This window comes from Pantherophis guttatus, chromosome 13, assembly GCF_059756535.1.
Source record: "Pantherophis guttatus breed Tessera chromosome 13, ASM5975653v1, whole genome shotgun sequence".
NCBI classification, from domain to species: domain Eukaryota; kingdom Metazoa; phylum Chordata; class Lepidosauria; order Squamata; family Colubridae; genus Pantherophis; species Pantherophis guttatus.
This window is the reverse complement of record NC_142075.1, coordinates 23129332-23143579: the sequence shown is the minus strand read 5'-3', so window position 1 is coordinate 23143579 and position 14248 is coordinate 23129332. Positions and strand designations below refer to the sequence as shown.

The 14248-nt window shown below is 46.5% G+C and overlaps 1 protein-coding gene across 27 annotated transcripts in view; it reads right to left on the bottom strand.

Annotated features, from left to right (window-relative positions):
• Positions 1 to 14248, bottom strand: part of HMG20A (high mobility group 20A) — a 48706-nt gene that overhangs the window by 14981 nt on the left and 19477 nt on the right. For 7 of the 27 annotated variants that reach the window (XM_060689491.2, XM_087878146.1, XM_087878145.1 and 4 more), the window contains 4 exons: positions 7395 to 7482; positions 5691 to 5841; positions 4733 to 4945; positions 1323 to 1455 (listed from right to left, as the gene is read on the bottom strand). In XM_060689491.2, coding sequence (XP_060545474.1) covers positions 1323 to 1455; positions 4733 to 4945; positions 5691 to 5841; positions 7395 to 7480 — 583 coding nt within the window. In that variant the 5' untranslated portion in view covers positions 7481 to 7482. Of the gene's footprint in view, positions 1 to 1322; positions 1495 to 4732; positions 4946 to 5690; positions 5842 to 7394; positions 7483 to 10836; positions 10884 to 14248 lie in introns of all 27 variants that reach the window. The other 20 variants (XM_087878134.1, XM_087878135.1, XM_087878131.1 and 17 more) reach the window with 10 other exon arrangements.

Genomic DNA, 14248 nt, shown 5'->3' with positions numbered 1-14248 from the left:
AAAAGGGTCATCAAATCAGGGGTGACTCACTTAACCACGCTACTCTCTGAAGTTCTGATCCCAATCGCAGTTGTAAATTAAGGAGGAGCTGCAATTGTTGCATGTATGCATGTGTAAAGGTAAAGGTAAAGATTCCCCTCGCACATATGTGCTAGTCGTTCCGGACTCTAGAGGACGGTGCTCATCTCCGTTTCAAAGCCGAAGAGCCAGCGCTGTCCGAAGACGTCTCCGTGGTCATGTGGCCGGCATGACTCACTTCCAAAGGCTCACGGAACGCTGTTCCCTTCCCACCAAAGGTGGTCCCTATTTTTCTACTTGCATTTTTTATGCGCTTTCGAGGTTGGCAGAAGCTGAGACAAGTCACGGGGGTTCACCCCGTTACGTGGTGTTAGGGATTCGAACCGCTGAACTGCCGACCTTTCGATCAACAAGCTCAGCGTCTTAGCCACTGAGCCACCGCATCCCTAATGTGTAGATTACATGTGTTTAATGTGTAGATTACATGTGCATGCGTAGATGTAGGTAAATGAAAGAATACAAGCAGAAGGTACTCTCTGAAACTCTGACTGAAATACCACTCAGAAGGAAACCCAACTGCTTCTGCAGTCAAGGAAATGGACACAATTCACCCAGACACCCAGGAAGCCTCCTGCCATCCAACTCAACCTCTTATCCTCTCAGCAGAAAGTGCAACTGCAACCACGTAAACTTCTGGCCATCAGTGCCCTTGCTCAGAAAGCATAGATGTTCTAAGGAGGGGCAGAGAAGTGAAACATTTGTGGTTTATTGTGTGCACGGTCCTGATACCTGGACGGTTATCGTGTGTGATATAATGTACGAAAAAAGAACATCTACAATAACGACCCTCAGACATTATATGAGCAGTTTCCGACTTACAACAGTTTGTTTAATGACCATTCAACGTTATAACGGCACTGACAAAAAGGGACTTACGACTGTTTTTCACACTTAATGACTGTTGCAGCATCCCCATGGTCATGTGATCAAAACTCAGCTGCTTGGCAACTGACTCGTATTTATGACCATTGCCGTATCCCAGGGTCATGTGATCCCCTTTTGCACCTTCTGACCAGCAGAATCCATGGGGAAGCCGGATTCACTTAACAACTGGGTTACTAATTTAACAACTGCAGTTATTCCCTTAACAACGGTGGCAAGCAAGGTCGCAAAATGGGGCAACACTCAACGACTGTCTCGCTTAGCAACAACAACGGGAAACGTTGGGCTCCGTTGTGGTTGTAAGTCGAGGGCCACCTGTGTTACTATAAAACGAGCCCGCATGTTACTTCTAGAGATCGTACCTTGCCGATGTGTTTTGCCTTTCTGTCTGTCCTGGGTTTTCCTGCTAAAAACCTTGTAAGCCTCCGTCTTCTGGTACTGCTCCAACTCCTTCATGTAGCGCTCCTTATCTCTGTCGGCTTCGTCAAGGTAGCGCTGCAACGACAGAACAATCACTCCTCTGTTCTTGGCCAACTGGGTGAGGAAGCCAGAGAGTTGAAATTCAGCCGCCGTCTCTGGTTCACCCAAGAATGTAAAGCGGAGCTGAATACCAAGAGCTGGCGGGGTTAAAAAAGCAGCCGAGTTGCCTCTCGGTAGCGTCCGCATGTTAATATCAAACTAGGATTTGGCATTTTGTTCGTAGTTGGTCAGTTGTAACCCTCTCCGCTTCAGGATGTGGGCTGTGCCTAACATTCCCCGCATGCATAAAGCAATCCTACAAATTTCCCGGTGAATGGCCATGAGTAACTCAAGAGTAGATCCATCTGGGTATGAAGCGTCTGCACCTCTGGCTTTACTATGGGCTTAAACTACAGAAATCTTGGGAAAGAGGGAGAGGGAGAGAGATATAGATGATGGGTGGATGGATGGATGGAAAGGGAGGGAGGGAGATAGATATAATGGATGGATGGATGGATGGATGGATGGATGGGGAGGGAGGGAGGGAGGGAGGGAGGGAGGGAGGGAGATATAGATGATGGATGGATGGATGGATGGGGAGGGAGGGAGGGAGATATAGGTGATGGATGGATGGATGGATGGATGGATGGATAGATAGATAGATAGATAGATAGATAGATAGATAGATAGATAGATAAAAGATAGATAAAAGAGTGTTGTATAAATGGAGAACAGAAGATGCAGGTTTAATTGCAAATCTGTCCTCCCGCCTCTGGATGGGATGGATCAAGCATAAGAGTTTAGCTTTCCGATCAGCGATGTGTTTGAATCGGGTTCTAAAGAAATCATATCAAAGTTTGCCTGGAGCTGCCTGTCACTTTTCCTTAATGACTGGAGCCGGGCTGCAAAACTCTTCAAAGGGAGCTGTTAACGGGCAAAGAACTTCAAAAAGAGACCTGAGCGTGCAGAGAGAGGATGGGGCCCCTTTCTCGGATTTAAAAGCCCCTCTCCCCTCCCCTTCCTCTTTCACTTTGTTTCCTGTTGCCCTCTGAGCCTCCCTGATTTAGAAACCGGTGAGGGATGAGGGAAATACGAGCGATGACAGCAGCAGAACGGGGAAAGCAAAGGGACTCCGCTTCTACCTGTGCGTCAACGATAAGGCAAGGCTGTCCTTGATGGATGGAGGCAACTTTTTAGCGGAGGCAGCTGCGCCGCACCGAAAATCCCCTATGATCCCCTGCATTTCTCGACAATACATTGCTACGGTGTGGCCTGAATATTAAATCCCTCCCAAAGTGTGTTGAAAGGAGGCAAAACGGCAACAGACATCCAGGACAGGGAGTCCTCGACTTACAACAGTTCACCTAGTGACCGTTCGAAGTTACGACGGCACTGAAAAAAACAAAGGGACTCGGGACCGTTTTTCACGTTTATGACCGTTGCAGCATCCCCACGGTGACGTGATTTACATTCAGGTGCTTGACCGCCGACTCACACTTACGACGGTCGCAGTGGATTTCCCCCTTTTGCGACCTTCCGACCCGCAAAGTCCACGGGGGAAGCTGCGTTCGCTTCACCACCGTGCTACTGATTAAGCGATTCGCTTAAGAAACAGGGCGGGAAAAGTCGTCAAACGGGGCGAAACTCGCTCAACCGATTTCTCACTCGGCAGCATGCATGTTTGGGCTCAAGCGTGGTCGTAAGTTGAGGACTACCTCTATAAAGGGAAAAGCGAGGCCTGTGGAGGTATCGAGGTCCTGACGGTCGTGAAAATCAGGACCGGAGGGGGCCTCGGTGCTCGCTGAGCTTGGCTGTTATTTTTGCAAATGTCGCTGTAGGAACCCGAGTTCTGCAAGTGGCTTTTGGGAATTGTCATTTGTGGTGTGATACGCTTTGTGTTTATCCTCCGGCTTCTGTTTGGTCCCTCTGTCAACCAGACTGATTTATTTCCTGATTTTGCAAGTCAGTCAGGAAGGCAAGTTGCTAACAGGACATCCCATATACACAACAGAAAGTCCTTGGGAAGTCAAGGCCTTACTTCTGAGGAGAACCATTCAGGACCCCCCCCCCCCCGGGGCCAGCAACGCTGCTGGAACCTGCTCAAAGGCGTAAACCACACAGCCAGCTTAAGACAGACAACGTTCACTAAATAAAGCCTGCTAGCCTGTCAGCCGGCTCCTGGCCAACCTCCTTTGGATTTCGTCCTTTGGACCAAAAAGAAGAATGAGGCAGGGCTCCCCATTATACGCGGGTTGTTTTCTCTACATGGTGAGCAGCCATTCTAAAAGGGGAGGTGAATTATCCCTTTGTCCCCGCGTTTTCAATCTGCATCCTGTTCAATCTGTTCTTTCGGTTTTATCTGTTGGGCCCGAGACGCCAGCTGTACCGAAGAATGTAAGGAGGCATCGTTCCATCAGCCTGCCTTGCCATTTCCCCACAACTCCCTGCGCACCAAGACACAGTCCTACCTGTCACACTCCATAGTTGCCTCCTGAAGGCTAAAGGGCCGAGTTATATTACAGGTCCAAGAGGGAGGTGGCTTTTAGAAAGCATCCTACCCTAGAAGGGAGTATTTGTAGCTGGAGTTTCAACTGTGGGGTCCTTGGTGCTCTCTGAGCTTGGTGGTTTTCTTGCCGACGTTTGATTACCCAGCTAGGTAACCTCATCAGTGCTAGAAGGGAATGGGGTTTGCAGATTTGGGGGGGGGGGATTGTGGGGTTCTTGGTGCTCTCTGAGCTTGGTGGTTTTCTTGCAGACGTTTCGTTGCCCAACTAAGTAACCTCATCAGTGCTAGAAGGGAGTGGGTTGTGCTCTGTGTTTATATTCAGGGGCTTGCCCTGTCAGTGTGGGTGGGAGTGGTCTTGGGTCCTTGATTAGGCTGTTGTGTACTATCAGACCCTGATGCTCTCTGAGCTTGACGGTTTTGTTGCAGACGTTTCATTACCCAACTAGGTAACTTTATCAGTTTAGAAGGGAATGGTGTTTGTTGAAAGGAGGAGGAGGAGGAGGAGGAGGAGGAGGAGGAGGAGGAGGAGGAGGAGGAGGAGGACGACAACCGTGGGGGTCCTTGATGCTCTCTGAGCTTGGTGGTTGCAAGTGAGGATGTAATCAAATGCCATAAAAAAAGGGGCTCCCCAACCTTGGCCCCTTTTAAGACTTGTGGACTTCAACTCCCAGAATTCCCCAGCTGGCTGGGGAAACTCAGCCGGCTGGGGAATTCTGGGAGTTGAAGTCCACCAGTCTTAAAGGGGCCAAGTTTGGGGAGCCCATCCATAAAACATTCCCCAAGACGGAAAGGCGAATAGAGCAGTACCCGTTTCTCCTCCGGAGGGAGTTTGCTCCATTCGTTGCCCAACATCCGGGTGATTTCTGGAAACGGGACTTCGGGTCTCTTGGCGCGAAGCTGCTCCCGCCGCTCGTTCATAAACCTCACATAGCCGGTCAGGGGGGATTTGGGAGCATTGCTGTCCCTTAAAGGCTTCTTCCTTTTCCGCCCTTTGGACCAGTTTCCTCTCTTGGCTCTCTGCTGTTAGAGGAGACAATTCAAAACCGATCGCTTGGTTGGTTGGTTGGTTGGTTGGTTTTTTAAAAAAGACATTATCATCTCCCATGTTCTGATAAACTGCAGGTAGTCCTCGACTTACGACCGTCAACGGAGCCCCAAATTTCCATCACTAAGGAAAGACAGCTGTCAGCTGAGTTTCGCCCCATTTTACGACCGTCCTTGCCGCCATGGTTAAGTGAACCGCTGCAGTTGTCGAGTTAGTAACTCGGTCGTTAAGTGGCTTGTCAATGGTTGCAAAAAAAAGGGGGGGGTCACATGACCCCAGGACGCTGCAACCGTCATAAGTACAAGTCAGTTGCCGAGCGTCTGCATTATGATCACGTGACCATGGGGGTGGGAGGGGAATGCTAAGTTTGCAAAAATGGCCCCAAGTCTCTTTTGTCAGTGCTGTTGTAATTTCAATGGTCACTAAATGGGCCGTTGTAAGTCGAGGACTAGCTGTACAGAAGGCTTCCGTTCCCCTGTGTCGAAATACAGCTTCCGTTCCAGCCCAATCATCAGAACCTGCTGAGGGGGGGGGGGGGAGAGGGGAGGATTATATTTGTGGATGACGCCCTGTTACCGAACCCCTTGCGAGGAGCAGGATTGCTATAATTAAAATATAAATAATCGATTTACCCCCCCCCCTCCTTTAAGAAGAAAAGATGAATGGCAACAGAACAGGCAGGTGGAGGAGGAAATCTTTCAGAGACGCGTTTCCGCTCACCTCCTCCTCCGTCCTCAGCTCGCTATTTTCAGCTGCATTAAATGACTCGTTGCGCAACAGTTGGCTTTGCAAGACGTCTTCGGCAAAATCTGGATGGTTGGCAGACTGGGAGGCGCTGCCACCACAGCACGATCCTTCTGAATGATTTACCCTGAAAGGAAGGAAGGAAGGAAGGAAGGAAGGAAGGAAGGAAGGAAGGAAGGAAGAGAGAGAGAGACTCAGATAATCATTGGAGATACTCCCACACTCGTTGCCGCAAAACACAAGCTACTCAGGCACAAATTTATCCCGTCCGCTCGGCCTCCAAAATGTCATAACTGAGAACATGACGGGCATGGCGAAGGGCAGCTGATAAGGGCTCCTGAATTCTAAAAAGTTGCATCCTTGCTCGTTGCGAAGGATAAGAAGCATTTCTGACCTCAACGGGGGGAACGTTATCGGGGGAAAATAAATTTTGTTTGTAAGAAGAGCAGAAGCTCCCTGTCTCTATTCCATGTTACGAAGGGCTGAAAGCTTCACAGGAGGACCGAAGGCAAAAAAAAAAAAAAGTGTTTTATTATTCAGTAGGTTTCAGGCAACATTTCCAACTCGGCTTGTGATGCTAACTTTGATCTGTACTGCTCTCGTTTTTTGCTTTCATTTATTGTCACAGCACCGCTGGCTGGCTGTTGCACTGGGGAAGTGGGGGGGGGGAGTAAGGATTTTTCTTTTAAAAACAAAACAACCTTGGAGTGATAGGAAACACCACAGTGTGTTCCACGGCATTCTGAGCCCGTCGTAATAAATCACTGGGCGCAGCACATTTGTCTCTCTGAAAACAGCTCACAGGGAAACGTATGCACTGCAGCTGCCATGGCTCGGGGCTTGGGCGTTCTCTCCCTTTTTTTTCCCCTCCATCAGGTCAGAGTTAGAGAAAGGTAGGCGACAAACACGACAAACAAATCCTTTTTTTTTTTTTTAATTCCTTCCCCACAAACCCAGAAAGATCTTAGGCCTGAGCCAAAAAGAACCATTCAGAGAATAGCCAAACTCGGCTAATGCCACTGTAATTCAGAATAAGAGAGTTGGAAGGGACCTTGGAGGTCTTCTAGTCCAACCCCCTGCTCAAGCAGGAGATCCCATACCATTCCAGACAAGTGGCTGTCCAGTCTCTTCTTAAAAACCTCCAGTGATGGAGCAACCACAACTTCTGGAGGCAAGTAGTTCCACTGGTTAATTGTTCTGTCAGGAAATTTCTCCTTAGTTCTAGGTTGCTTCTCTCCTTGATGAGTTTCGATCCGTTGCTTCTGGTCCTACTTTCAGGGGCTTTGGAGAATAGGTTGAGCCCCTCGTCTTTGTAGAAGCCCCTGAGATATGGGAAGACTGCTATCATGTCACCCCCTAGTCCTTCTTTTCATTAAACTAGACATCCCCAGTTCCTGCAACCGTTCTTCATATGCTTTAGCCTCCAGCCCCCTAATCCTCTTTGTTGCTCTTCTCTGCACTCTTTCAAATCCCACTACAGTTGAAATGCTTATTCTACTGCAGATGAAAAACGTAAAGGCAGTGAGAACTGGAAGACAATTCTTATTTCATATGCGATGTGCTCATCAAGTTGGGAAAAGAGACGAGAGGGAGAGAGAGAGAGAGAAAGAAAGAAAACAGTTTATGGTATAAAGCATGTTACATATGCATCAGTCTAAAGTTAGATAATAAGTTGCTCACCCAGATGGAACATCAGTGTTCTCCTTTGAGCCATCGTCGCCTTGAATACGTGAAGGGGGAGAGGAGCTGCTCATCGGATTCTCCATTTCTGTTACAAAAGGAGATGGAGAGGCATTTTTCATATTAGTGTCTCTGGAGATTCTCCATCATCCAGGCCATGGCTGTCCCAAAGGTGCTTTTCCAAAAGGCAGTTGGACTTCCTTGGTTTTTTTCCCTTGGAAATGTTTCCCTTCCCTTCCAAGAAGCTTCTCCAGTTCTGAAGAAGCTTCTTGGAAGTGAAGGGAAACATTTTCAAGGGGAAAACCAAGGAAGTCCAACTGCCTTCTGCAAAAGCATCTTTGGGGGATTTTCGTATTCGTATTTCTATTTACAGAACATGTTTGTAGAGTCACAGGCAGACTTATATCCTGGTTTTAAGTATTCACTCCTAATTTCAATCTCATTTACTTCTGGGAGTGTTTAAACTCCGGGCTACAGTCATCAGCTGCACAACCTCTGGCACATTTCAATTTGAGTTAAGTAGCATTTCTGAACAAGCTCTACAGAAACAATCACTAGTAGTGCAAGATGACTGACGTGTTTTAAGAGACTGCTCGAGTACAAGCAATAAGCAACTGGTAACCTTGAACTGCATATAGCTACATTAGTTTAACAAGCCTACAAACTCTTAAAATATGGAAACAAGCACTGGATAGTAGCAATTTTTGATTAAACGTTCTGTACCAGTAGCTCTCAACCTTCACAATAGACCCCCTTTAAATACTGTTTTTGGCTACGGATGCCCAAGACTTAACTCAAGATTTAAACCATAACATTTCTTCAAATCTTCCCGAATTTCCTGTGATGCCATTACGCCCCTGGACCCAGGGGTCTATGGACCACCGGTTGAGAACCACTGTTTTTGTCCTGACAATCGTCAGTATGATTCTGAATGAATTCGCCCGATGAATACAATACAGGTAGTCCACGAGTTACGACCACAACTGAGCCCAAAATGTCTGTTGCTAAGTAAAACACTGTGACCGTCATAAATAGGAAACCAGTTGCCAAGCATCCAAATGCAAGTCACGTGATCATGGGAGGTGCTGCAACGGTCATAAGTATGAAAAACGGTCCTAAGTCACTTTTTTCAGTGCCGCTGTAACTTCGGTCACTAAATGAACTGTTGTTAAGTACGGTGGCGCAGTGGTTAGAATGCAGTAGTGCAGGCTAACTCTGCTGACTGCCATCAGTTCAATCCTGACCGACTCAGGGTTGACGCAGCCTTCCATCCTTCCAAGGTGGGAGGAGATATGCTGACTCTGTAAACCGCTTAGAGAGGGCTGTAAAACACTGTGAAGCAGTATATAAGTCTAAGTGCTATTGCTAGTCAGTGCTTCCTTCCTCCCTTCCCTTCCCTTCCCTTCCCTTCCCTTCCCAGTGGTTAGAATGCAGAATTGCAGCCTAACTCTGCCCATTGCCAGGAGTTCTATTCTGAGTGGCTCAAGGTTGACTCAGCCTTCCATCCTTCCGAGGTGGGTAAAACCAGGACGCAGATTGTTGGAGGCGATATGCCGACTCTGTAAACCGCTTAGAGAGGGCTGTAAAAGCGGTATATTAGTCTAAGTGCTATTGCTATTTTTGCTGCCCCAAATCCATCGATAGTCCCATATTTTAGAGTACTGTAATTGCCATGCTTATATATAATCATTTATACAGGCAATCTGAGCTACCCTCAAATGTCAATCCTCTGGATATCATGAAACACGCTACAGGTGTAGAAAGGTTAACAACAACAACAAAAAAAGAATAATTGTGTAATGCATAGCAATCGATAGCGAAAACAAAATGAAAACAAATGTCAATTTTACGTCTATGGAAAAGAGGCAGATGGAATTTGTCAGACATTTATTTGACCGCTTCCTATTTCTGTTCCGTTCGGCGTCTCTTGAAAATGACCTCTTCAGGAGCCTGAATGAAAAGGGAGCAGGGTTGCTTAGCATATTCTGATGCAGCTGACCTCCAGGTGGGCTCCGGGAAAATGCTCTTTTAACCTGTTCTACTCCAGTAAATGGCAGTGGAGGCACGGGGGGGATAAAGGCATCGTTTTAGGGCAGGGGTCTCCAACCTTGGCAACTTTAAGACCTGTGGACTTCTGGGAGTTGAAGTCCACAGGTCTTAAAGTTGCCAAGGTTGGAGACTCCTGTTTTAGGGGGCCCATTCAATACCGGTAGTCCTCGACATATAACCACAATTGATCCCAAGATGTCTGTTGCTATTTGCTCAGTGAATTTTGCCCCATTTTACAACCTTTCTTCCCACAGCTGTTAAGTGAATCACTGCAGTTGTTAGTCACACGGTTGTTAAGCGAATCGGGTTTTCCCCGTTGACTTTGTTGGTCAGACGTTCACAAAGGGGATTGCGTGAACCGTCGTAAATATGAACCGGTTGCCAAGCATCTGAATTTTGATCACATGACCGAGGGGGGCTGTGTGTGCCACAATGGTCGTAAATGTGAAAAATGGTCCTGAGTCACTTTTTTCAATGCTGCCGTAACTCCGAATGGTCACTAAACGAACTGTTGTTAAGTCGAGGACCACCTGTATGTCCTTTAAGGAAGCACTGACATAAAGTACTTACTTTACTTTTTATTTTTTTATTTGACTTTTTATTTTTACTTCTGTAAAAACCTACCCTGACTAGGTGGCTCAGTGGCTAAGAAAGGTCGGAGGTTCGAATCCCCAAGGGGGTTGGACTAGATGACCTCTAAGGTCTTCTCCAACTCTGTTACTGTTACTGTTCCTTAAAGCTGGGGGGGGGGTTGCAGGAGAAAGAGAGACCACAATCCAGCAGGAAAGAGGGCTATCCCAGCCAAATTTTTATTTACTGTCCGAAGAAGGGAGTTGTGAGACATTGTGCCAATGAACCAACATCATCATCTGCCTGGGATGCAAGGAAGCAATTTGGGCCTTTCCACCCCCACCTCCAAGAGAAGCAACCTCAATGCTTATAAAACTAGTTTCAGGCTTGGTTTAGTTCCTGAGTGTCAGAAGGATGGAAAACAAGCATATAATAGGGTCCTTATGGTTTTGTTTTGTTTCCTTGTTTTGTTTTCCGATTTTATGAATGCCGCTTTGAAAGAAATTTGGCAAAGGGTTCTTTCTTATTTTTCCCCTTTCCTGAATACAATGCTAGGTTTGCTAACAAGCAGGAGAGCCGAATGTATTGATCGTTCAGTTGTCAAAATATACCAGCACTTGAGCTTTTAAAGTCAGACCTTCCAGTTTACACGATTTACATTTCCCGGTTGGTTTTAACTCAGGCTGTTTTCTTACAGTTCAGATTTATCCATCTTTATTGAAGACGAAGTCATCGTCTTGAGCCCTTCGGATCAGTTACAGGTAGTTACAGAATCAAGATCACGTGAAGTATTAGTACCGCTTTATAAAAAAAAAAAAAACACCTAGTAAGACCACACCTGGAATGCTGCAACCAATTTTGGCCACCATACTGCAAAAAAAAAAAAAAAGAAAAAGATGTTGAGACCTTGGGAAAAAATTCAGAGAAGAGCAACTAAAACGATTAAAGGCCTGGAGATTAAACCATATGAAGAACGGCTGCAGGATCTGGGTTTGGCTAGTCCCGTGATGGAGAACCTATGGCACGCGTGACAGAGGTGGCATGCAGAGCCCTCTCTGCGAGCACACGCGCTGTCGCCAGCGGCTCTTCTGGTTTCCAGCACACCACCTGATCTTCGTGCATGCCGGAGCCCCAGAAACCTGAAAACCAGCTGGCTGGTGCGCATATGGGAAACCGGAAGACCAGGTGGCCGGCACGCGCACGCACACCAGCCAGCTGGTGTTTGAGTTTCCGGGGCTCCAGTGCACGCATACGCGCATGCATGCACACGCACATTCCGGTTTGGGCACTCGGTGCCGAAAAGATTCGCCATCACTGGGCTAGTCTAAAGAAAAGAATTAGGGGTGACATGATAGCAGTCTTCGAGTATTTGAGGGGTTTCCGCAAAGAGGAGGGGGTCAACTTACTTTCCAAAGCACCTGGAGGCGGGACAAGAAACAATGGTTGGAAACGAACCAAAGAGAGAAGCAACCTGGAATGAAGGAGAAACTTCCTAACGGTAAAGACAATTAACCAGTGGAACAGCTTGCCACCAGAAGTTGTGAGCGCTCCATTGCTGGAGGTTTTTAAGAAGAGGCTAGACAGTCATTTATCTGAAATGGTATAGGTTCTCCTGCCTGAGCAGGGGGCTGGACTAGAAGACCTCCAAGGTCCCTTTCTGTTCTGTTCTGTTCTGTTCTGTTCTGTTCTGTTCTGTTCTATTCTATTCTATTCTATTCTATTCTATTCTATTCTATTCTATTCTATTCTATTCTATTCTATTCTCTATCTTATCCTTGACTTACAAAACCAGTCCCTGGTGCCAGAAAGATTGGGGACCAGTTATCTAACAGGCATTCTCCTCGAAGCGTATATGAAATACCTCAGGGCATATTTAGACTTTCTAACCTCAAGAAAAAGGCATATATATATCCCTCACCCAGGATTCATAGTCTTAGGAGCTAATGGGCATGTTGCCTTTTCTGTCCTATTTTATATATTACATTCTACTATCCTATAGGTTATATTCCACAGGCTGGTCTTCTTTTCCCCCCTTGGCCTTCAGGCTTCATAAGCAACAATTTAAGGGTCAACCTTGCTTTCAATTCAGCGTGGGAAGCAGCTGGACCCCAGGGTTACCACCGGGCAAAAGAGGCCGTATAAACACAGGAAGTAAGAAGAATGCAAACTCCTTTCTTGCTTTAAAGGTTTATTTTATTTAATCCATATGGCTGGACACTCAACATCGAGGTCAAATATTTCTGAACGTGGAGAAATTATTCAACTCTTCCAACAGGCAGGATAAGGGAGGGGAGGAGGGAAGAGCCGGTTCCCACTGGAACAAACTGGGAAAAGGGTTTTTTTTTTTAAAAAGTGTGCATAGGATGTGCTAGGTCAGAGGTTGCTCTGCTGGCTTCAAAACCATTCCTGCCTTTATGGGCCTTGCAGCTGTGCTCTCAAATCTAGGTGGTTTTTAAGACCGTCTAAAACAATGCACAGAAACTCAAAATGATGTTTATTCCTGCATCAATTCATTATCTCAGTCCCCCGGTGCTTGGTGATGAGTTCCCCTCTTTAATTTTGGGCTCTCTGGGGATAGAAAAACATTACAGAGGATGGTGAGCACAGCACAAAACATTATGGGCTGTCCCCCGATACCACTAGATGAGATCGGTAGGGCTTGCTGCCTTAGAAGAGTGAGGAAAATTCTCAGGAACGACTCTCACCCTGGTCACCACTTCTTTACCCTCCTACCACCAGGAAGGAGATATAGAAGTATAGCCAGCCACACAAACAGACTGAAGGCCATCTGTGGGCTGTCAAGACTCCTGAATGGGAAATAACATCATAACTACATAGTATGATGGACTGCAGGGCCGGCGCAATGTGTAACCTGTTCACACGGGTGCAATAGGACTGGGTGTTTTGTTAATATGATTTATTGGGTTAGGGGTTTTCTGTCTTCACTGTGAGTTGTATTGTGTTGGGAGGGGGTTGGCACTGAGGGAGCTCAGCCAATCTCGATGTATATATGTTGTGCACTGACAATAAAGATTTGAAATTGAACAGGTGAGCAAGTGATGGGACTGGTTTCAGCCAGATATTTCCTTCCAGTATACTTCATCAGGATGAGAACAATCCTGACCAGGATGCTGAAAGGAAATAGGCCCTTTGCCCTTCCGCACTCAGGAACGCTAGGAGACTGCCGGTCGAAAAGCAGTTCAACATTCACTGAAAGTGTCAAGTCAGCAAAAAGTGGATGATTATTATTTTTTTTTTTACCTTAAGGACCTGGTATATTATAATCCATTTATTTCATAGTTATGGTCAGCGCTGATTAAATAACCGTTATTGGGATCATGGCAAGAAATGACAAATGTAAGAAGGAAGCAGAAATGCTTTAAAATGACAACACTTTAATTTGTAAAGGGATCATTAATAGCCGGAGATTGCCATGTCTTAAATTGTAGCTTACATAAAACTATACTACGAACGTGTAATAGGTTCCATCAATCCACCTATAAATATTAAATCAGGCAATCCACAGCTAAAGGCAAACAATGACATTCACTCTGAGAGCCTCTGTCTATTATCCTTCCTCTTCTCCAAAATCTTAGCTTTGGCGGGTTTCTAATCCGGGAGCAGAATTAAAAAGATCAGAATCCATGGCAATAATGAAAACCACCAGCTGTAACATGACAGAATGGCTGCATTTCACTTACAGAAGCAGGTTGGGACATCTCAAGAAAATAATACTAGATTAAAGAGCGCCTAGATTAAAGAACTAGATTATAGGGACACGGTGGCTCAGTGGCTAAGATGCTGAGCTTGTTGATCGAAAGGTGGGCAGTTCAGCGGTTCGAATCCCTAGTGCCGCATAACGGGGTGAGCTCCCGTGACTTGTCCCAGCTTCTGCCAACCTAGCAGTTCGAAAGCACATAAAAAAAATGCAAGTAGAAAAACAGGGACCACCTTTGGTGGGAAGGTAACAACGTTCCATGCTCTTTTGGCATTGAGTCATGATGGCCACATGACCACGGAGACATCTTCGGACAGCGCTGGCTCTTCGGCTTTGAAACGGAGATGAGCACCGCCCCCTAGAGTCGGGAATGACTAGCACATATGTGCGAGGGGAACCTTTACCTTTAAAGAGCCCCACGGCAGTTTGGGTACAGGCTGCAGAGAAATTGATCAAACTGGGGGTGGGGGGGAGAACGACCCTGAATAATGGAATTACTAAAAAATAAATTCAGCAG